General features: G+C 42.5%; 1 protein-coding gene across 11 annotated transcripts in view; it reads left to right on the plus strand.

Annotated features, from left to right (window-relative positions):
* Window positions 1-23889, plus strand: part of RSU1 (Ras suppressor protein 1) — a 198485-nt gene that overhangs the window by 98843 nt on the left and 75753 nt on the right. For 5 of the 11 annotated variants that reach the window (XM_032622307.1, XM_032622312.1, XM_032622310.1 and 2 more), the window contains one exon: window positions 7998-8130. The exons of 1 other annotated variant lie outside the window; for it this stretch is intronic. In XM_032622307.1, the coding sequence (XP_032478198.1) occupies window positions 7998-8130 (133 nt within the window). Of the gene's footprint in view, window positions 1-7997; window positions 8131-9226; window positions 9765-11563; window positions 16461-23434; window positions 23454-23889 lie in introns of those variants that run through there. 5 more of the 11 variants (XM_032622317.1, XM_032622315.1, XM_032622313.1 and 2 more) reach the window with 5 other exon arrangements.

Genomic DNA, 23889 nt, shown 5'->3' on the forward strand with positions numbered 1-23889 from the left:
GAAGGTTGTCCTTGACCTGGGGAACTTGAATGGAAGGACGATGAGGTTTAGGAGGACACCCCTGCGGGGTGCTGCAGACTGCCACCATTTAGAAATCTTCAGTCTTCTAGGAAATGAAATCAGGCCTCCTAAATTTTATCTTGGCCCTGCTTTTGATCACAGACCTCTGAGAAGCTTATGAACTTGGGGGCCCTCTCTTCGGAAGAGTGCCACCATGCAAATGTAGATTTATTTTGCATTCCATTTCAGGAGATTATGAATCCCCTGAGGGAACCTCTGTTTTAGGGAAACTCTTTTCCAGTATACGTTTTTCTCTCCTTTGGAGATTTCATTTAACATAATCATGAAAAGAGTATTTTATTTTATTTATTTATTTTTTTTAATTTATTTTTTTTGAAAAGAGTATTTTATATTTATGTCGTGCTTTCCAATGTAGAGAACCATTTTGTCCACTTTTGGGCCCCTGTCCACAATCCTATCAATCTGTACTATTATCCCCACTTGGCAGATGAGAAAACTGAAGCTCAGAAAACACAAGGATTTCCCTGAAGTCCTTTGGTCACAAAGCCAGTGAATGGTACTTGGCGTCTGGAGCCAGGTCTTCTGGCCAGATCCACTGGGCTTTTGTCTGTACTGCCTGACGTTACATCAACAATAACAAGGAAATCTGGCAAGCAAAAATGAGATTACCTCCCACATTTAGAAGAATGATGGGGAAACCCTATGCAAATGCCAGGTTTACAACGCGAATTACTTATGGCGCAGCCATGGAAAGGGACTTGCAGGGTAGAGCAGCAATAGTGGTGTGCACTGGGGAGGCCCACTGCTCTGTTGCTGGGTAATCCTATTTACACGTGACTGAGAGACCCTTCTGTTCCATCTTATCCTGGAACACAGATATCAAATGGCCAAGAAGGGCACCAAGGGGGAAACTGTAAAATGATACTTTTCTTCACGGGTTAGAAGGGCTTCTGGACTCATTCACACCGACACACATAAATCAGATGCCACTTTCGTCGGAGCCATTTGGCAGGGTGTTTGGCTTTCCCCCCAAAAAATCTTTTTCATTTAAATTGTGCTCTTCCCTCGACGAGATCAGAAGAGTAACAGTTTTAGTATGTTTCACACAGCAGCGACGCGTTGTATGTATTAAGTGAACAAAATGCGTGTTTCAGAAACGTGTCGCCAGAAGGCTAAGCACACAATTGCCAGAATGACAGTGTGGCCTCGAATTCCCCGCAGAATAAATTTGAGAGCTGTCATGAGACATCCCAGCTTGCTTTGATTGCATCGATGATGCACAGAAAAAGAAGCAGCCTCAGACCCCCCCTTCTCCATCCAGTTAGGGTTTAACAGATCGTCATCTATAAAGCGTGCTGCTCCCTGCAGTAGGATGGTGCTGTTTTAAATAAAAGCCACTGCCTTTGTACTAATTAGCGCCCATCATGTATTTTGAATTGTTTCTGATGATTTCCCTTCCATGCACCTTATTCTTATTTAATTATAAAAATAATCCGTACTTGTAATCCCATGGAATTCTCGAAAAAGAAAATTAACAGTTTACCCTTTATCCTGCTGGTTCAAATCCCTTTCCCACCTTGCGTTCCCCTCTTTGAGGAAACCAGTATTAACAATTTGATACGTATCCTACTCTTCTCTTTTTTTCACGTAAACATTTCCTCATATACATAATATGGGATTTCTTTCTTCTGTAATTTTTCAATAATGAAATCGTAGCAAACTTAGTACACCCTGAATTTTTAAGAATTAGAGTGTAGATCTCTTTCTAGGTCAAAGCATACAAGTCTACGTCATTCATTTTAATAACTGGAAACATTTCGTTGGGTGGCTGTAGCATACATTATTCTGCTTCTCACCTGTGGGTGAACATTCTGGTTGTTTCCAGTGTTTTATTACAGCAAACATTTATTATTACAATATGAACATCGTTTTATAAGCTTTATGATCATTTTCCATTCAGTGAAGTATGTTGCTAAAGAAGTGAAAAAGGTGGAAACCTTGCATCTCCAGCTGTCATCTATAACCACGCGCTTCTATAATTGGTAGCCTCTTCCATAGTAGTAAAATCTTAGAGGTTTACGTGCAGGATATCTCTTTGTATCTGGAGCGGCCCTAGAAGTAGCTTTTATTTTGCGTTGGAGTCATTAGTGGTTAGCTTCTGTGTATGGATTCACTGCAGAGCAGAGGTGATCTTTCAGCTGTCATAATGTCCCATCTAGACCCCTTCCACAGTGAATCAATTACTTGGGTTTGGGCAAATCCAGTATACTGATGATAGACTACCCAATCAACCATGGTTTGCTAGTTTTACCTTGTTAGACTATAGCCTTAGATTTTCCTGAGTGAGAGAGCCTGGGTTTTAGGGTGAGTTAATTTAAAAAGTGTTCTGTGGTATTTTGGAATTAGGGAGGGAGGGAACGATGCTTTGATGACGTGAAAAATTTGCCCAGATCGCCTCAATTGCTTAATATCCGATACATGATGTTACTGGCCGCATGGTTCCGGGTTTTGAGTACTCGGAAAGAATTCTTATCATCAGTGTGATTATGAAAACAACCAATTTCCATACGTGAAAACCAGTGCCTGCTTCTTAATGGGGCCACAATGCCTGTTGCGTCCCATCACACGTATAACTAGCGAGGAGAATGACAGTTTTGCACAATTGTAGCCTTTACAAAATAACAGTTGCACGGCAAAGCAGCCGTACTTGAGGCTCTTGAAAGAAGCATACATGGTCCTTTTGCAGGTAATAAAATGGAAAATCCAATTTGCAATTGCAGAAGCAGCCTCTGAGTGACAAATGATCTTCAGGGCAGCGCCGGCCAGAGGGTCACCACTAATCACGGCTCAGGCTGGCTCCCCGTGTGGCCCGGGCCTCCCCACTGGAGAGGGAGTGGAGGGAATCTGTGTCGGGGAGTCAGCCAGCGTGTCCGCGGATGCTCCGCTTTCTAGCTTATTAGATCCTCTTTGTCACAGTGCTTAATCCTGCCGTCTGATCCTTGTTAGAACGGCACCAGAGCGCCCGTTCAGGCTTCTAATCAAGGAGGTGGGCGAGGGCTCCTAACTAGAGCCAGCGAAGCGAAGCGTGCGGCAAGTTAGGGCTCCTGCAGCCTGACTGACGGGCTGAGATGCTTCCTGCATGTTATTACCGGAAAGGGAACCCACCTCGGACAGCTGACGGAGGGGCTCAGCTGAGGCCAGAGTAACTTGTTGCTGAGCCCATCGCGGGGACAGGTGTCAGCTTTTCCCACGGGATGATGGCCGAGCTCCACGCGTTATCTTAGCCCTCTTCTGAAATTACCAGCCTTCAGAGCGAGGTGAGAGAGCCATAGACACAGAGCCGGCTGGCGGGGCCCCGGCTGCACAGAAGCAGGTACTGTGTCCTCCACCAGTGACATGAACTCAGGAAACAAAATCCGCACATCCTGTCCCCCCGAGCCTGCTTGTAGCTAGGAAGGGTTGGCGCTGGGTTTGGCTTGTGCGGTTTCCAGCTCTGCCATCTGTAATAGTTGCCTGCTTTAAGGTGTGCCGTGGGCCTTAAGCATGGGTTTCATGGTGCTTTGTTTAAAAAAAAAAAAAAAAAAAATGCACACATCAACCACAAAGCTACTGTTTGCTTCCTGCCCCCGCCATCGTTCTTTTCTGTTAGGCTTCCCAGTTCTGGTATTCTGTGAAGCACCTGTGTATCTGAAGTCTGTCTGATGCTAACTCTGGCTTAGGGTTGTTTGATAATAAAATAAATAAATGGGGGAGGGGAGGGTAACTCCTCTCTCCACCCTCCCCTCCCTCAGCTGGGATGTACAGATGAGGTGGAAGTGATAGAAATGACATTGCTCGTGAAGAGCCTCTGGTCCTTTGCGTGTACCCCAACTTCCAGACATCAGTTGAAGACCCCTTTGCCCCGAAGGGAACGCGTCCAGCTCCCATCCTGCGTTTGCTGCGTGCTCCAGTTAGCAGCCGTCACTAGCCTTCCCCTCTGCCTCTGCTGTCTCCATGGACGGTGCTGAAATAGAGACGTTGCTAGGCATTGACAGATCTCCGGGGGGTTAGAGGCTTCAGACGAGACGGCCCAGGGAACATAGCTGACCTTTCTTGACACTGTTCCCCCAGGTCTGTCCTGCACGTGTGGCAAGCGGGGAGCATCGAAGTTGAGCGTGTTATTCTCAGAGGATGACCGCTAACAAGCCTGCCGGCTTAGTCAGAGGCTGTTACTGAGTGAGCAAGAGGCCGTGTGCGTTCCAGCGTGGGTTTGTGGGCTGTTGGTAAGAGCATGCAGGCTCTTCGTCTCTGCACCTGTGTGTCAATCTCAAGGATAATCCATTAAAACCTGCTCATAACGTCTGTACTTTCGGAGTAGTGGGCAAACCTTGCACCTGGATGGGAGGAAGCTGGTGATGCAGCCTGGGAAAGAAGAGAGGGTCGTCTTCTTCTCACTGTTCCCAGGCAAACCTGAAATAGCTCAGGCTCGTCTTTGAGGTCCTTCCTAGACCCTTTCCCTGGTCCATGTTGCTCTCATATTGACCCAGAGCCCTGAAAATACAGCGTGCTGAGAAATCCTCTGTGCTCCAAACATAGCCACCTACCCTCCCCTTCCCACCCTTCTTCCCCGGAGTTAAAATATATATATATATATTCCTGTGATACCTATCTGAACCAGAGGTTAAAAGGAAAACAACCCAGTTGAGTAAATTCGTGGTAATATGTGAATGACAGGGAGTCCTGGAAGCTTGTTCAACAGATACCACTCTACCTACTGGAAATTCAGACCGGATTTTTCATTAGAATAACCAATTTGGTGGGGGATGAAGAGGAAAGATATTTAGAGCAGAACCGCCTTTATCAGGGAGATCCCCTTTGCTTAGGAATTGGATATGCTTTCCAGGGCTTTTTTTTTTTTTTGAAAACATATCTTTTTTCCAAAGGTCTCATATATTATTCCTTTTCGTAGTTGATTCCATGCTGATGTCAGTGGGCAGGGCCTGGAGGCTGGAAGATGATACTGTGTAAGCGCAGGTTGTCTACAAGGTGAATGTTTTAAGAGACATGCTTTTACCTCTAGCGCCTCCGCCTCCAACTTTTTCGTGAATTGCTTACCCCGTGGTTACTGTCACCTGGTAGCTCAGCCATTTCCTCAATGACCATGCTTCCTAAGAATAGTGGGCATTATAACACACTCTGTGTTTAAAACAGGACACTTCAGAAATACAGACTTGTTTTTAAATAGAAGACTTTTTCCAGGAATTTCTATTACATTCATTTTTAGGAAATGTGGAAATAGGACAAGAAGTAATGAGAGAATGATATGGACGACAGATCATAGAGTATAGAGGAAATGAGAATTATAGTGAAATTTAACCAAGCGATCAGTTTGATTCTCGGGAAGCTGAAAACCCCTTCCTTTCTCCAAGTAAAGATAAAAACAAAATATATAAATGGCAGTCCATTGCCAACAAGGTTACATCCTGGTAGGATACTCAGCTAAACCGAATATGTGCGATGTTTGGATTTCCATTTACCCCACGCAATTTTCTGACTCATGGTTGAGAGAATAAAGCTCATTAATTTCTCAAGTGATTTAATATCTGACTAATGATGTTTAACCATTAAGATGAGGAAACTGACAATATTGATAATCTTGGAGAGAAATGTATCTGCTTATTTTTGTACTTAACACCAGCAGATTCTAAGTAGCTTTGGAAAGATCACGATGAATTACTTGCTCTTAATATTTAGTAATATCTGCTATCTTTAAAAGCATTTTATGAAATGGTAATCACTTTTATATTGGTCTTTTCTTTCTCCATTATTCTGAATAGTTGCAAGTTACACCTCGGAGATATTGTAGTTTGGATTTCAGACCACCGCAATAAAGCAAATATCACAATAAAGGCGTTCACACGAGTTTGTTGGTTTCCCAGTATATATAAAAATTATGTTTACACTATACTGTAGTCTGTTAAATGTGCAATAGCGTTATATCTAAAGTAACAATGTACATACTTTAATTAAAAAATAATTTATTGCTAAGAATTGCTACCCATCATCTGAGCCTTCAGTGACTTGTAGTAGTAACATCAAAGATCACTGACCACAGATCACTATAACATATATAATAATAATGAAGAGGATATTGCAAGAATTACCAAAATGTGACACAGAGACACAAAGTAAGCAAATGATGTTGGAAAAATGATACCGGCAGGCTTGTTGGACATCGGGTTGCCACAAACCTTCGCTTTATACAAAATGCAGTATCTGCGAACCACAGTAAAGTGAAGCGTGATAAAACAAGTTCCGCCTGTATAACAAAAAGAAGACGGATTCAAGGTATCGATTCTTTGTTTTAAGAAATGCTACATCATCCTGGTAAACATTTTCTTTTCGTTCCCAAAGCTCGGATTAGCTAGGAAGTTGATGGGCTTTGTGCGATGCTTGCATCCTAGAATATGTTTTCCTTATCCTGAAGTTATCACTTACGACAATATTGGCCGTAGAGCCTGAGAACAGGACAGATACGGCACTTTGGTTGTGTCCTGGGAAGTATAAATTGCTTGGTGTCTTTGCTCAAAAAGCCTTGGACTGTAGCCCATGGGTCTGCAAATGGACTTCCTCCGTAGGACTTTTAGGGAAAGGATTTTGGTGAGTTTGCCAAGTAAAGCACATACAGCTCTGCTGTGTCACATCTGTCCCTGTGACTTTCTTAGGCAAGCAGGTTCTAGGAAGCTCTTTCTCACGCTGCCTTTTCCACGTTTAAATATACCAAACAGAAAAACATATAGAGAGAGTCGACTGATCTGTCCAGCAACAGGTGGTACCCAGATGCTGGCTGCCTTCATTAACTCATCCTTGGTTGATCTAGGTTGACATGTAACCTGATAGCTTCACCAAGCATTGTAGGAAAAAGAAGAGATTTGGAGTCAGAAGCCTTAGATTCCAGTCCCCACTCTGACATTTTCTGATCTTGGACATATTACTTAATTTCCCCCCAAGTTTCCATTTCTTTGTCTATAAAGCGATGTCAATTACTGACCTTAGGGATTGTTGGAGAATCAAAGGAGGAAATGCTTTTTACAGGTAATTTGTCAACTGGTAAGGGCTGTACGCGTGTGTGTTTTTACCCTCACCATGTTGATGAGACTCATTTAGTGCTGATTCTGAGGTGTGTTTATAGTACCCGAATGAGGCGATAATCGTTCTACCTGGGCAGTATTCTTATCTTTCTTCACTCATGTCCTGCTTTGATGAAAAGTGGTGGTGATTGGTTCAGGTTTATTTTATTTTTTTTTTGAATTTAATTTTATTTATTTTTTTATACAGCAGGTTCTTATTAGTTATCTATTTTATACATATCAGTGTATACACGTCAATCCCAATCTCCCAATTCATCACACCACCACCACCCCCCCGCCACTTTCCCGCCTTGGTGTCCGTACGTTTGTTCTCTACATCGTTGTCTATTTCTGCCCTGCAAACCGGTTCATCTGTACCGTTTTTCCAGGTTCCACGTGGGTCAGGTTTAGATCAGATTGGACAAATGGTGATGCACACTGTCAAGATGGAGTTTGGGGAGGTTCTGCTATTAATGGTTCTCTCTGTCTTGGAGGGCCATTGTTATTTCTGTAGCAGATACTTGGAAAAATGAAGCAAATGCTTCATTTGCAAGAATTCCAAGTTTACTTCTTACATCTTTCCTCTACTCCCTCTCTCCTCCCTCCCTCCCTCCCTCCCTCCCTCCCTACCTCCCTTCCTCCCTCCCTTCCTTCCTTCCTTCCTTCTTAATTTCTTGGGCCAGTGTACAATCACTGACATGGCATGTATATCAGTGATGACTTTTGGTAAAACTTTTTAAAAGAAATTAAATGACTCAAAAAATGCTTGAGGTTGTGCTATGATTACTGAGCAGGAATTACTTCTTAGATTCGATTTCTGTTGGTTGGATGACCTTCACCTTTTTTTTCCCCCCTCCTTCTTTTTAGGAAACTTGGATTTAACTGGTCAGAAGCAGATATTCAAAGCAGAGAACAACCCCTGGGTTACCCCCATTGCTGACCAATTCCAGCTTGGTGTGTCCCATGTTTTTGAATACATCCGCTCTGAGACGTACAAATAGTAAGTAGACTATGATTTTCTGAAATAGTCTGGTTTTACAGTTTTCGTAATTATGCCGTTTTTAAAAACCTATCATGTGATCTTGTCATTGGTGGCACCGAGCTCAGAGCATTTAAAAATTTTATTGATAACCACATGTAATTGTCTCTGTTATTTATAGATTATTTTTAATTGATATTTTCAAAGGGAATTTATACCAATTTTGTTTAGAAATCTCTTAAGGTATTAAATTGGCTGACTATGCATGGCACTAAGGAGATTCACCAAATACATGAAGATCAGAACATACGTTTTTCTCCTTCGAATGTAAAGAATAACAAATGTTATGAACAAAATTGTTAAGTGGTTTATTTATAAAATCAGTAGGGAATACTAAGAAGGCATCATCCTTTTCTTCAGAAGCTTTTACTCTAGTGAGATAATAATCTCTCTAAGAGAAGAGATAAGGCAGAAGACAAGGAGGAGGAATCAGCTAGCTTAAGTCATAGCATCAAAATCTCTCAAGTCCTCCCCTCTGGTCAAGGGCACCTGTGGGGACCCAGCCTTAAAACCAAACTATTCCCACCTCTTTCTTCCTTAGTTTGTCCGGGTTGGAAGGAATTCTACCACCCCCCACCTACTCTGTTGTTACTATTAATCTTCTGTCATTATTTCTCCCTCATCCACTCCCCAGCCCCAAATTGAAGTGAGCATTTCTCTCGATGCTTCAGTGACCCCTAACACCAAAATCCCGTCATAGCTAGTTTTAAGCAAATGCAAATGACTTGAAACAATTCGTAGTCAGGTTTCATCTGTTCCTGTGTCTGGTACCAACTTTTGAGAATTTAATATCCCAACTCTTAGAGAAGACCTAGGAGATCATTAAAAGTTACATTCAGTTTGGAGTCTCCCATTCTTTGGTGTCAGAAATACGCTCCCCCCGCAAACTCAGCACAGCTCTCTCGGAATCTGTGTTGGGACAGCAGGTCAGACTTAACTGATGGGGCAGAGTCCTTGCCTCTGAATGGCCAGCTGTGGCTCTGGTAGCACATGTCCCCGTATGCCATGCTCCTGGTTACACATCTGGGACTCCTTATGGTATATTTCCATCTGACAGAATCACAGAGAAGATGAGCTGTGAAAGAAGAATGGTGTTCAGGGGAAATAGACCAAAATTGCCGAAATGATGGTGTATCCTCATACGCGAATGCAGCGTAAAGCATGGTTTAGATTTCTTCGAAGATGATATACCTTAACATTTTTTTTTGATACCTTAACATTTATCACATGTCATAAGACTTACTTTAAGAGTAAAATGAGAGATGTATAGGCTATGTGTTATTGTTTCATGAACTACATAGATATGTGCAATTATTATAGATACATAGTTTTTTTAAAAAAGAATGAACATAGCTCAGCCTTGAAAATTTGTTTAATTATAAAAATGTGTGAAAATATAGTTGCAAATGAACAGTTTATTGTTCATTTGGTTTCTCTTAAATTGTTAATCGTTGCTAGCATTGGCTTTAGTTAAGGCTCTACTTTTTCGTTAGTAAATGGAGGATTATGTAGAGCTTGGTTTGTCGGGTATGCTTTTAGAAAACCATTGTGTATGATACCTACAGAAAAATAAATAAGGTCCTGTTATTCTAGAACTGGGGGAAATACTCTGTTGTTTTTTCTGGTTAACAGTTTTTTAAATTTACCATACACTAATTTAGAATTTACAGAGAATTAGAATACCTTGTGTATGAAAGCGCTTCTAATTGTAATTTCATTTGAAAAGATTACCTTGTGAATGTATGGATTTCGTATTACCTTTGAGTCGTTAGGCTATTAATCACCATTATATTAATAGCCTGTTACAAACTAGTTCCGTTTATTTGAACATTGTTGGGATTCTGGATGAGTGAGTGGTGTGTTGCATTGGTTGAGTTTATTGGTAAGTTATTTGAAAGGGAATCTGTGACATTTTAGTCTGTGACATATTTGATGTATCTATTCTTGTCTGTTTTATTAGCATCTTATATTTAAGGATCAGAGTAAGCAGTTTGCCTATTAGCTTATTTTTTAATGTTTGTTTTCCTCGTGGAGAGTTATCTTTTGGCCAGTTAAATCAACATTAGAAAGCTTAAACAAGCATGGGAGAGCCATTGTCCCCTGTCTAGGGGGACCAATCAGTACTCTGTTCGCTGCTTTTAGAAGAGTCTGTGTGAGCCTCTGCTGGGAGAATGCACTTGACATTACATTCCTGGGGGCAGGGACCTCCTTAAAGTGAATTCCCTTAGAGTTTTCCCCTTCTCTCCTCCTTGGGAAAGAGAAGAATGTGAACCACTTCCTGTATCCCAGCTTTCTGCCCTCCTGTTCTCCCAGTGAAGTAGTTACCTTCACTCCTTGATCAAACATACCAGCCAGAAACATGGACTGTGAACTAAGTAAGACACTGCCTCAAGCTCTTAGCCTTTTGAAAAGATGCTTGTATAAAAATGGCACCACTGTGTTTCACTGATGTTTTAAATTTAAGGTCCTCTTTTACATGAATTGGTGTATGTTAGTATATCCTCATGTAACCAGAACCCAACTTAATTCTTTCATTTTTTTAAGCAGCCCCTTCATAATTAGAGGACTTTTCGTATCCTTCTCAACTCTCTGAATAAACCCTCTAATTAGATATTTGGCTACTTTTGTAAAGCTGCACATGTGAGGACTTGCAAGGAGGCAATTTATTCGTTATACCTGTATTTTTTTAAACAAGGCCAATGTCTCAATCAGTACCTTAGTCTTAGATCCTTTATTCTGAAACCTGTGGTTTCTAATCTTCACTTCCTTGTTTCTTTTTATATAAGTCACATACATCCCTAACAATGAAAAAATCGTTTTTTTAATATTGATCTTTAGCCTGTCATAAAAGCATATTTTTATTTAGTTTTTAGAAATTTATTTATTTTTGGCTGTGTTACGTCTTCGTTGCTATGCGTGGGCTTCTCATTGCAGTGGCTTTTCTTGTTGTGGAGCATGGGCTCCAGGCGCGCGGGCTTCAGTAGTTGTGGCACACAGGCACAGTAGTTATGGCTCACGGGCTCTAGAGTGCAGGCCCAGTAGTTGTGGCACACAGGCTCAGTAGTTATGGCTCACGGGCTCTAGAGTGCAGGCCCAGTGTCTGTGGCACACGGGCTTAGTCGCTCCGCAGCATGTGGAATCTTCCCGGACCAGGGCTCGGACCCATGTCCTCTGCATTGGCAGGCCTACTCTTAACCACTGCGCCACCAGGGAAGCCCATAAAAGCATATTTAAAATTTTTATTCTGGCACTTAAAATACCAGTGAGTCTCCTTTCTCTGTTTTCTTTTTAACCAATCGACCCATTACCTAAATGAGAGCATTGAGAACTCGCCAGCGCATTTTATATCCCTTCATGTCCATGGTTGAAATTCAAGGTGACCTTCCTGTTCTAGGCACATCCTGAGAGGCCTTCCAAGTCTCGAGCAGCGACAGGCAGGGAAGATGGATGATCTGATTTCCAGACTCTAACGGACTCCAGGAGGAGACGTGGATGTTTGAAACAAAACAGGGAAGTCGGTGTTCAGGAAGAATTAAAGTACTTGGCAGTGATTTAAGCTGATGAAGACGAAGCAGGAGGGGATGTGGGCAGGTGTGGCTGGGAGGATGCCAAGGTGTGATTCTTCAGGAGGTTGTTCTTTTGAGTACATTTGGGGCATTCATCACGTCCTCATCATTCCTCAGATGGAGGTTGCTCTTTGTTCATTTATGGTACTTTCAGCAAAGGGAACATATTGGCTGGTGTCATTGCTTTGCCCTGCTCATTGTCACTTATTCCCTCTGTTAAAATAATTTGCTCCGGGCTTCCCTGGTGGTGCAGTGGTTGAGAATCCGCCTGCCGATGCACGGGACACGGGTTCGAGCCCTGGTCTGGAAAGATCCCACATGCCGCGGAGCAACTGGGCCCGTGTGCCATAACTACTGAGCCTGCGCGTCTGGAGCTTGTGCTCTGCAACAAGAGACACTGCGATAGTGAGAAGCCCGCGCACTGCGATGAACAGTGGCCCCTGCTCACTGCAACTGGAGAAAGCCCTCGTACAGAAACGAAGAGCCGACGCAGCCAAAAATAAATAAGTAAATAAATTAATTTAAAATAATAATAATAATTTGCTCCGTCTGGTGTTGAGGATCAAACCCTACAGGTGTGTTAGCGTTTTCGGGCTGTTGTTGAGTAACTTCTTCTAGGCAGAATTATGATGGGATAGTCACCGCTTTTTAAGTTTCCAGAAGGCAGTTTTTTTTTTTTTTTGTCCCCGGGAGAAGTCGGATTGGAGTCAGGATCCTTGACAAGATGCTTTGTGAAAGGGAGTAACACACACTTTTCACATTTCCATCACGGAAGGTGGATAGAAACCGCAAGCCATTTTAAAAACTGACACGTTAACTCTTAACAAAAGAAGAGGTTTGACAAACGTTAAGCTGAAAATGTGTCGGTTGAAAGCGACATTTGGAAAGCAGGCTTCCTCATGAAGGCTGCAATTTGTAAGGCATGGCAGTCCTAAAGCCTCATCTCCAGCCTGGCATAACTCAAAAGGTGCTCCCCCATCATTTCTCCTGTCTTGTGACTTCCTTTGCACACCAGGGAAAGGTGCCACACTTGCTTTTCTGTTTCGTTTTTTAGTCTTAAATGAAGGTGTTCCTACTATTATTAATATTACTTAACAGAAACATTTTAACTAAGGAGTGTTTGGTGAGTGGTGAGCACTGATGGGAAAAATGCTAGCAATTTTTCCTGCCTGGAAGTCTAGCAAAATAAATCATCCTGTTGAACTAGCTTGTAAGGAGGAATAAGTGCTTTGATTCTGCTGCATATGGCGTCTCAGGCTGTTTTACTTGTAGAATTAAAATGAAGTGATGTTTTCTGCAGTATGGGCAAACCTATTAGAGGCTGGAATGGGCATACATGGGCTTTATTAAATAACTACTATATCCCCTAGTGGCTGCTGACTCCGAAGATCCTTAAGTAACAGATATATCTGGTCTACCAAAAGGCTAAAGAATTTCCAACTTAATAAGTGATCCCATTTATTTAAGACAGCCCTTTGCAGAAGGAAATCCTGTCTAACAAAACTCCTTAAACCTTATCTTTCTGGTGAAGTATAAATGGATGCACGGAACGAGCATGGTTTTATAAATATCACAGAAGGCTGGAGGAGCAGGTTAATCTGCCCGGACCTTGCTAGCAGTTAGTGAATTTTTTACATAATGACAGCAGGTGTGCAAGACGACAAAGACTTTCCTCTTTCATTACTGTATCCGAAAATAGCTCCAGGTAAGCCAGAGAAACACAGTATTTCTTTATAGTAGACATGAAAAAGAAGAACCAGTTTTTCCTAAAGCTTTCGACATAAAGATTGTTTTTATTTTTAAAAGTTGACTGTGTACTGTGCTCCTGCTAATTTATATTTCCTTCATAGATGCTACATACGTATATTGCGGTTCGTTCTTTAAGTTAATAAATGTATTCTCACGTTTCCTCCATAATACAAAATATGATTCAAACTTCTGACATCTCTGCACCTATTTGCATACACATGTGCTGCATTTAACGAACCTTGCTAAGAAATACCAAAGAGAAAAGGGAAACCCATAAAATATGTTGTATATCAGGTAGTATTGTGTCATACCCCTCATTTCATGTTCACTTTAAATGATAAAACTTACATAGCATTCCTTTTTCTCCAGATAGTATGTTACCAGCGTAAGGAGTTGACGAATGTTTAATTCCACTGAATAGATGTAAGTCACGATGGGACATAATATCAATGTTGATCTTTGACTTGCTCCCTCACCTGTTTTCTTTGTGTGGCCAGGAGACATTAATTGCCTTGATAAATTAATCCTTCCCCTCTTAAGGGAACAAGAGGAAGGCAGACTGTTTGAGGAAGAGTGCATAACAGTTCTCTCTTCCAAATTTTTTGATAGCTTAATGTAATTTACAATTAGAAGGAGTTTTTCCTTTCCGCTTTTTACTTGCTTAGCACTGTTATTCAGCTGGACTCCAGAGGTCGTCAGTATTTTTCCTTTTTCTTAGTGCATGTTCATCCTTTCTTCAATACGTAAAGTTTTTACATGCCTTTTAAAGCTTTACTTTCCTATAATTTGTCGGCTCATTCAAAACAGTTCAGTTTTTCAAGTAGGCGGTGCTTCCCATTTGACATTTCCAGTGTACCTGGAGTCCGAGAGGGTGGCAGTAGGGAACTTCCACCCCCTAAACCTATAAAGGTCAAAGGTAAACTCTGTCAGGGATTGAAAACCAGCTTCAGGAGGCTAAGCTGGGATTCCTGAAGGCCTCTAGGAAACCCCATCTTACACGTATTCTGGAATGTCTTTCACTCTGACGTGCCTTAGATGCAAATGCAGACTTGGGAAAGGCTACCTCACATAGGCACATTCATTCTCTGGTCCTCCAATGCGGTCACGCCTCAGCCACGCTGTGCTGGGTGAGCTCTGTGAGATCAGGTTTGACCAGTGAGCTGGAGCTCTGTCAGTCTTTCTGCATTTTATTCCATGACTAGGGCAGGTATCATTAAAGAGTTGCGAATAGGGCTTCCCTGGTGACGCAGTGGTTAAAAATCCACCTGCCAATGCAGGGGACACAGGTTCGAGCCCTGGTCCGGGAAGATCCCACATGCCACGGAGCAGCTAAGCCCGTGCGCCACAACTACTGAGCCTGCGCTCTAGAGCCTGCAAGCCACAACTGCTGAGCCCACGTGCCACAACTACTGAAGCCCGCGCACCTAGAGCCCGTGCTCCGCAACAAGAGAAGCCACCGCCGTGAGAAGCCTGCACACCTCAACGAAGAGTAGCCCCCGCTCACCGCAACTAGAGAAAGCCCGCATGCAGTGAGGAAGACCCAAGACAGCCAAAAATAAATAAATGAATAAATAAATTTATTTAAAAAAAAAGTAGGCCTTGTACTAAGAAAAAAGAATTGCAAATAAATTTAGATGGGCAAATGGGAAAAAACACAGCTGCTCCATCAAAGGGAGAAGAGTGTTGTTTACTCTGAACCTCGCCCTACAAGAGGTTTTTACATGTGATTTTAAAGAGCAAGACAGTCATGTCTCTCTTCCCCCCACTGTTTATCTCCTCTTTCCTTGTATGTTGACTCTGAAGCGTGCATTCAGCCTCTGTTGTACATCATGTAATGCATGATGCATTACAGTATCAATTTAAGGTAGATGGAATACAGATAATTGGTCCCTCTTGACAGAAGGAAAACAGACGTAGTCTAGACTCCATCTACACTCCGGAAAAGAAATGTGTCAGGTTACTTCCTCTTCCGAAAGAGCTATTTTGAGTTCCATTTTTAGCTGATACTCACTTGAAATAATCATATCGAACTGTTGAATATTGACCTACTCAAAGACATGGTCCGCCCTACATGTTGATAACCTTTGTTAACTCCCAGCAGTGTTCAAGTTCAATGCTGGATGCCTTCTGTCCAGCTAAGATGAGTTATTGTCTGCCTTCGCTGTTTTTATTTGAGAGAGAAATTAGTAAGTGGCACTTTATAATCAAACGAAAGTGTCTGATTTCTGTTCTCTACACGGTAATATCTTGTTTTATTTCATGCTGTCATTTTATTGAGCTCTGGTCTCTTATTCTGGTCAGGCATTGTTGGAGGTTTTGTTTTTTGTAATTTTTGGCAATAAAAGCTTCTCCTATAATGTCTTAGAATGCATTTAGAATGTGTTTAGAATGCATAATCTTACGAAAAGCATTTTAGTCAACTTTATTAGATAGAAAGGGTAAATGTGAGTTTTGTGTCCACTGGCCTTTATTGATGCCCAATTTATTCGTCAACCGTTAAGGAAATAACTCTCCAGATTTTGTTCTGTTGTGTTTGTATATCATCTCATATGTATTTTTTAAGACGCACGTTGTAAAAAGTTTGGGGTCAAGAAAATACTGTTTTCCACTATCATAGTTAATTTTTAAATAGTCTCATTTGGAACCCATACAGTTTTATCACCTTCACAATGTACATACTTTTTTTTCTCCATCCAATTAGTGTTTGTTTAGAAAATAAATAAATTGTTATTGAGGTTCTGGTTATTTTACTTAGCGAGGTTACTAAATAAACGCCCTGCTTTTTTTTTTTCTCTTGCTGATACCTAATTTGGTCTAATTTTGGTTTTTTAAAGCACCCCGCAGAAATGTATTATCTGACAGTTCTAGAACTCCAAGATCAAGGTGTGAGAGAGGTTGGTTTTTTCCGAGGGCTGTCGGAGAAGCATCTCTTCCAGGCCTTTCTCCGTGGATTACAGATGGCCATCTTCTCCCTGTGTTTTTACATTATCATCCCTGGAAGTGTCTGTTTCTGTGTCCAAATTTCCCCTTTCTATAAGGACACCAGTCATATTGGATTAGGTAGGGCCCACCCTGATGACCTCACTTTAATTTGATTACCCCACTAAGACCCTAGTACCTTTCAGATACGGTCACATTCTGAGTTACCAAGGGTTAGAACTTCAACATGAATTTTTTTTTTTTTTTGTGGTACGCGGGCCTCTCACTGCTGTGGCCTCTCCCGCCGCGGAGCACAGGCTCCGGACGCGCAGGCCCAGCAGCCATGGCTCACGGGCCCAGCCGCTCCACGGCACGTGGGATCCTCCCAGACCGGGGCACGAACCCGCGTCCCCTGCATCGGCAGGTGGACTCTCAACCACTGCGCCACCAGGGAAGACCCCAACATGAATTTTTTTGGGGAAAATTCAGCCCCTAACACTATTGCTACCCCAGTGCACTCAGATCACCCCGTCTTTCCTCTCTTCTCCCATAGCCTCCCGCAACCTGGGGGGCAAATTCTGTTTATTCGTAAATGTGTTGAAATTACTCTGGAAGGTTTAATCCACCTCTCCGCAGTCCCTCCACCATGTCTTTCTTACGCGTTTAGCTTTCAGACTTAAAGGTTCCTTCAAAAAGTGCACATTCACCATTGTTCTGTTTTAGGGACACAAAGGTTAGGCTCTTTTTTTGGCAGATGGGTCAGTGTTTTTAATTTCTAATCATCCCTTAAGAACAGACTATGTTAAAACAGAAGCTGGTTAGAATTTGAAGATCCCCTGGGAGTGAAAGGCACCTTGCAAAATCTCCTGCTTTGTCGTAGTCAGCTAGAGAATTGAAGAAGGGAGAGTTCCATAGAGCACCCACCACTGGACCCCGTCGTGTTTCTTTCACAAGAGTCTTATGGCCGGAAGATGCAGCATGGGGGACCTTTGTGCCACCTGGCAGCTTCTTGCACTGGGACCCCCACTAGTAGGTGTGGAATCTTCCGTCTCTGACTTTGTGGACCTACATCGTAGCTCTCCATGTTTTGCCCTGTAAGGTGTGGAGTCAGGAATTTCCTGTTCCATCTTGGGGTTCCAGTCACCACATCTGGAGCCCTTAGGACTTTTATTCCATTTTCCAAGCTTGTCTCAGGAGATCTCTGGAGTCTTACTGAGTGAGATGGAGACTACCAAGAGCGGGGCACTGACTTCTCTTCTCGTGTAACTAAAGCTGGTTTGCTTCCCCAGCGTGCAGACAGACATCAGAGATGGAGAGTGGTTTCACACGACGCACCGTGGCCTAGAGACTCGGTCGTGGGCTCTGCCGGGAGCCGTGAGCAACGGGGAAAACAAAGTCTGTCTTTAGAGCGCCGGCCTTAGAGGTGGTTCCCAGCCCCAGTTCTCTCAATGGCAAAGGACCTCATCATGCTTCCTCTCAGCTTCCCCATCTTAAAAGCAAGAGGTTCAAACTAGGTCATCTCTAAGAGTCGCCTCAGCACCAATTTCTAATCCTGAATCCTCTGTTTTTCTGGGAAACATGTTTTTTTGTTTTGTTTTTTTTCTCCCATGGAAAACCCCTCTTGTTTATTTGATTAAACAAAAATAAAATAAGCTGCATAGGAACAATTTTGAAGTCCAGAGAGGCACCAGCTTTGTTTTAAGGCTGCAGTAGCTGACACGGCATCTCCTTGCTACCTTCTCCAGCCTTCTCTGTGGACCAGAGCGGTACATTCAGAAGCCTGTTAGCTAACACAGGAGTTTTTGAACACCTTTCCACTGGCCCTTCGCCTGCTCATTGCCTGTCGTGCCTGAGGCCTGCAGTATCATTAAAGATTTAAAAGTAAAAATCTAGAGGGCAGGAGAAAAAAAAAAATCCACCCCAGACAAAAACCTACCTTAAAGGTTTGGGGGAAAAAACCTTTGTTTCTCTGGGAAACATGTTTTATTGTCTACACCAATTCATTATTTTTCAGATTTAGTTTAATTCTTGAATTTGCCCCCCGCGTGGATTTCCCTCATTGATTTTTTTTTTTTTGTAAAGGCCACGGAAGGTGATGATGGCCCTGAATATAAATGGTTACAGGAAAATAGATACAAGATAAAATTACGAGATCCACCTTTTTATTCTATATTTTATGGAATACCTAATATATATTTGGCAGTAGCTTATTCGTACACATGAATTCCTGACACTTTCGATCCTTCAGACTTATTAATCAGTGTAGTCAGCACCAGAGTAATTTTATGAGACCTACCAGTCATCAAAAATTTATTATCAGATAAATCACGGAAACAACGAGCATCTTAATAGGGTAGAGAAAGTGGCATGTAAAGGATCGTTTAAGACTGTGCTTTTTGTTGGCTGTGTGTTATATTTACAGCCAGTATCTGCGAGCTTACTCATAAATTTCATGCAAAGACCCAGCAGGGTGATAGTTATCTTCTGAGGTAAAACCTTTTCTCTTTGTTTTGCTCCGGTAGAATACTGTGTTTGGTCTAACTGTAAGACCGAGAACACTCAAGGTACGGAAGGTAGGAAAGTCATGTTCCAGTGCTAAGCTTATAGCATTTCTTTTAAAACGGTATCTCCGTTCTCTTCCGAATTTCATTACAGCTGTCATCCAGAGTTAAGACTTATCGAGCCTCAGTCCTTTCCTTTGGGACAAAATGGCTAAACTTGAACTCTGAAAATGGCATGCGGAAACAGCAGTAGACAATTGCCTTGCTTGGGGATGGGCTCCATGTGCACCCACCTGGCACCTGTGAGGCACAGGCTATGTCTACTGTGTTCCTGGCAGTGTCTTTGAAGATATAATGATCCTGATGATATAATAAAAGACTTGGGTCTTCGTCGTGTAAGATGAGCTGCTTGGAGAGGGGTTTTTCTGTCCCTCTAGCCCTGTCCTGAGTGTCCCAGAATCTCACTATGCTCTGGGACAGGAGGATCATGGCAGTGACCCAGATCAGAGCTGAGCTGACACTGGGGAGCCCTGGAAGAGATCCACTGGGAATGAACCCAGAACGACAAGGCTGGGTTACTTCCCATTAAAGATACAGCCTGCTTCCTACCTCAGCTCTCCATAAGTGCGGTTTTCTCTGCCTGGAGTGTTCTGTCCTTGTATTGACATACTGAATGCCCAATTATCCTTCAAGTATCATATTCAGTATTGCTTCCTCAGAGACCTTTTTGCCAAGTGTTTCCCTACTGCCCATTTACTCTAGGTCCCTTTTACTGTCTTCCTTCTGAGTCTTTTACCTTAGCAGCAATTTTTATAGTAGTAGTAGTAATAATAATAACAACAGCAGTAATAATAATAAGCAGTGACTACCACGTGACAGGTATTATGCTAAGCTCATTATATGTGCTATTCAGCATTTTATAACTCTATTTATTTCAGTGAATATCACGTAGATTTGGGGGGAGGGGGTAAAAGTGCATGTTTTCGCTCCCTTAAGAGACTAATCTTTTGGGAAGCAATACTGAAGATTCCCTCATTTCTGAGCTATGCACGTGGCACCCTCAGTGTCCTGTATGAATGACCCGTCATCTCATGCAGAGGAGCCCCTGACAGGTTGCCCTGATTTCTGAAAGAAAAAACCATTCTGGAGTCCAGAAGAAACCGTGCTGTCGTTCTCAGCTTCTGCTGGTACAGGGTAAACAAGACTGGAGACATTAAAATGCATCCTCAGCCTGTAATATTAAGGCAAGATTCTGTCTTCGTTTGTGTTGATCTCTCTCTGTTTTTTTTTTTTATAAATTTATTTATTTATTTAGTTATTTTTGGCTGCATTGGGTTTTCCTTGCTGCACATGGGCTTCCTCTAGTTGCGGCGAGCGGGGGCTACTCTTCGTTGCCGCGTGTGGGCTTCTCATTGTGGTGGCTTCTCTTGTTGCGGAGCACGGGCTCTAGGGCGCGCGGGCTTCAGCAGTTGTGGCACGTGGGCTGTAGAGCACAGGCTCAGTAGTTGTGGCATGCGGACTCAGTAGTTGTGGCTCGCCGGCTCTAGAGCGCAGGCTCAGTAGTTGTGGTTCATGGGCTTAGTTGCTTCACGGTACGTGGGATCTTTTGTCCACACGTCTCTCATGTTGGAAATGAAACAGTTCCTTAACTTCACAGATAAAGGAATTATGTTTGAAAAGGAGACCTTCCTCTCTATGAATCCGTGGGTCTGTGCCTTCTCTTTGTCCATCAAGGGAGTGTTTTCACGGGGCGTGTGGAGTATGTGATTGTGTTTGTGAATGTCTGGAATGTAGCTGAGGAAGACAGAGTAAACCAGTACATGTGGTTATTCTGGGGGGGAGGGAAGCAAGGAGGGAGGGTACATTCTTTTCATTTTTTACCCTTTGGTACCTATCAGATGTTCCATTTTGTACATGTATTCACTGTTGAATAGGTTATTTAAAAAAAAAGGGACTTCCTGGCAGTCCAGTGGTTAAGACTCTGTGCTTCCACTGCAGGGGGCGCGGGTTCCATCCCTGGTCAGGGAGCTAGGATCCCACACACGCCACACACAACAACAACAACAAAGTTAACTAGAGAGCCCGTGAAGTTAAGAAGGAAGAAGCCACAAAACATGTAGCTGTGTAATTGGTTTTGTCTACTGTACGTTCCCTTTCCACTTGTTTATCTAGAGTAAGTGGAATCATCCCTTCTGATCAGTCTCTCTCTAACTAGGTACCCTCAAAACCTTCAAGGTGACATCACCTCTCAAAATGTGTCCTGAGTCTTGGAAAGGGACTCTCTAAATGTCAGCTCGAGAGAAGGGTTCTCAGTCCACACAACCACCCTTCCTCTTCTTTGCTGAAGCACTGTGAAATCGTGCCTTGTGTATAACACCTCTCGATGATGTCAGCCTTTCCTGCACCCTTGGAAGGATCGGTAACAATCCAGCCTTCCTGCAGAACCCAACAGGACATGGGAAAGGGGGTCATTCGCAAAGACGTAGCAAAAGAGAAAGAGGAAAATAAACAAACAAGACGTACTTCTTCATTGAGTTTCTTTAGGTAGGAGTATTCTCCCACCTAAGGTTTTAAGTGTTTGAAAGGTAAGCTTTTCTATATTTTTAAGATCTTGAGGGCTTGACATATGGAAGAATGGATCTTGGAAGAACTGATTATGTTAGTGGAAGAGACTGGGCCTCAGGTTTCCATAAAACATGGGTTTTTTGTTTTAATTCTCTCTTGTTTAATGCTTTTGGCTGTAAGCAAAGATGACGTGTGTGTTTCAGACTGTTTACGTGAGATCGGGAGCATTTTTAATCTGTTCTCATGCATTCTCAATAAGAACTGCGTGAGTGGTGATCTTTTAATAGAATGTCTTGCAACTAGCAAATTTGTTTTGGTACTAAATTCCAGATAATTCCTAAGGAATGTAAATCTTGTCACTAAAAGTTTTTGTTTTAGAAATACTTAACACCTCTCAGATTTTGTTGTTCTGGGAGCCAGTGCTTTGGGAAGATTCCCTGCTGTTCTCCTTACTTGCTGCAAGTAATAAATCCTTCCTTCTCCTGTTCTTTGGTGTGGTTCTGTCTTTTGACACCCACAAAGAGGCAACCCCCCCCAAAAAAAGAAAAATACTTAAAATCTCGAAACTACATAATTTTAAGTTTTCTGAGGCCAGCCTCTGCTTCGTCTTCACAAGTGTAATCAACAAGACAGGGCAACAAGAAAGGTACTGGTCATCAAGCCGACTGAGTAAAAATATTCTTTTCAAATTTTATAGTGGAACATGGTGAGCAAAGAAATGATGGCACGTGGGGAAGATGCTCCTTCAAGAATGCATCATACAAGATGAGTTTTGGCTTTACTGTGGTTGAAATACTAAGAATCTTGCACAGCTTTTTCTAGAAAAATTCAGATGCATGATAGAGTCAGATACTTTCAGTATCCCTCATTTTTCTTCTACGCACGCACTAACATCCAGGTGGATGAGTGAGTAGTGACAGAAGTTGTCTCAGTTACACTAAGGAGAGAGAATTGACATTCATTGACTTCCTGCCGTGTTCCAGGACCTGGTGGGTTCCTTGCAGGCTTCATCTCCCGTGATCTCATGATCCCACGAGATGTAGGTGTTCACCTTGCTTTCAGATGAGAGAATGAAGAGCCTCAGGTTAGGTAAAATGACCAATAGTTTACCTGAGTCATAGAGCTAGAAATGAAACTCCACTGACCTGTACACACGGCTATATTTACGATAGATAACCAACAGGGCCCTACTGTATAGCACAGGGAACTCTGCTCAATATACTGTAATAACCTAAATGTAAAAAAAGAATTTGAAAAGAATAGATACAGGTATATGTAGAACTGAATCACTTGGCTGTACACCCGAGACCAGCACATTGTTCATCAGCAATGCTCCAATATGAAATAAAAATTAAAGAAAAATAAGAAGAACACTGTCTTATGTTCACCTTGTTGCTTTTGGGTAGCATCAAGGAAGAAGGTGAGGAAATGCTGAGTTTATGCTGAAGTTCTCGAAGGGAAGTCAGTGCGTGAGGCTTAAGGGTATGTTGGCAATCATTCAACTTTTCTGGTTGTTGAATCAACTCGGCCCTTCCTGTAAAACCATATCCCCATCCCGTTATCCCCTTCAGAGGTCCTGAAGTGGTGTCTCTTTTTGCCAGCTGTTCAGTCCCTGAAAACCAACCTTCCTGAATCAACTCTTGATTCTGAGTTCGTCCCCTTATGTGGGTGGTTCCAGAATGACAAATACACATCTGCGTTCTTGCCAGCCACCCTTCTGGTTGCGTGGGTGTGTGTTCGTCCATTGAAGGCTGTACGTTTATGTTGTTTTGCACTTGGTCTTCAGTTAGTGCGTCTTCAAGGCTGTGACCTCTCTCAACCATACTTTATACTATTTATCTCTTTGGGCATCTTATGGACTCTGGGCCTTTCTCAGTTCATCTTGTCAGTGACTGAGATCGGATTGGTGGTACAATCCCTCCCAAGCTTTCAGCGTCCTCTCTTCGTGTCTTTGTTTCTTACTAGGTTCGGTCCAGTCCCAGGTTTTAATTTCTTTGCCCCAACAAAGAATTGAGTCTTCTCCACGGAGTCCTGGTTCCCTTAAGTGGAAAATAGCACTGGAGTCCAAAATCTGAGGCCCAGCAATTCATGTTTTACAAATAAGCACCAAAGGTAAGGTAGGGTGGCATGAGGTCTGACAGCCACTATAGCGACAAAGCAGAACAATTACCTGGATTCAAAGAGCCAGGTAGTTGTTTCCCATTTACCTGTTTCATTGTTTGTTTTGCCGAGCTATACATACAAAATCATTCATGTGTTTACGTGGTTAGTGATCCCACATTTGCATTCCTGGACTCAAGTGTTTGGAATTAACTGCTGAGTGTGTAAGTTCAGGAAATCTTGTCAGTGTCCCTAGAGCACCTGAAAAGAAAAAAAAAAAAAAAATCACAACCTCTTTCCAGGTTTTGTACTAAAGAAAC

The sequence above is a fragment of the Phocoena sinus genome, chromosome 2 (genome assembly GCF_008692025.1).
Source record: "Phocoena sinus isolate mPhoSin1 chromosome 2, mPhoSin1.pri, whole genome shotgun sequence".
Taxonomy (NCBI): Eukaryota; Metazoa; Chordata; class Mammalia; order Artiodactyla; family Phocoenidae; genus Phocoena; species Phocoena sinus.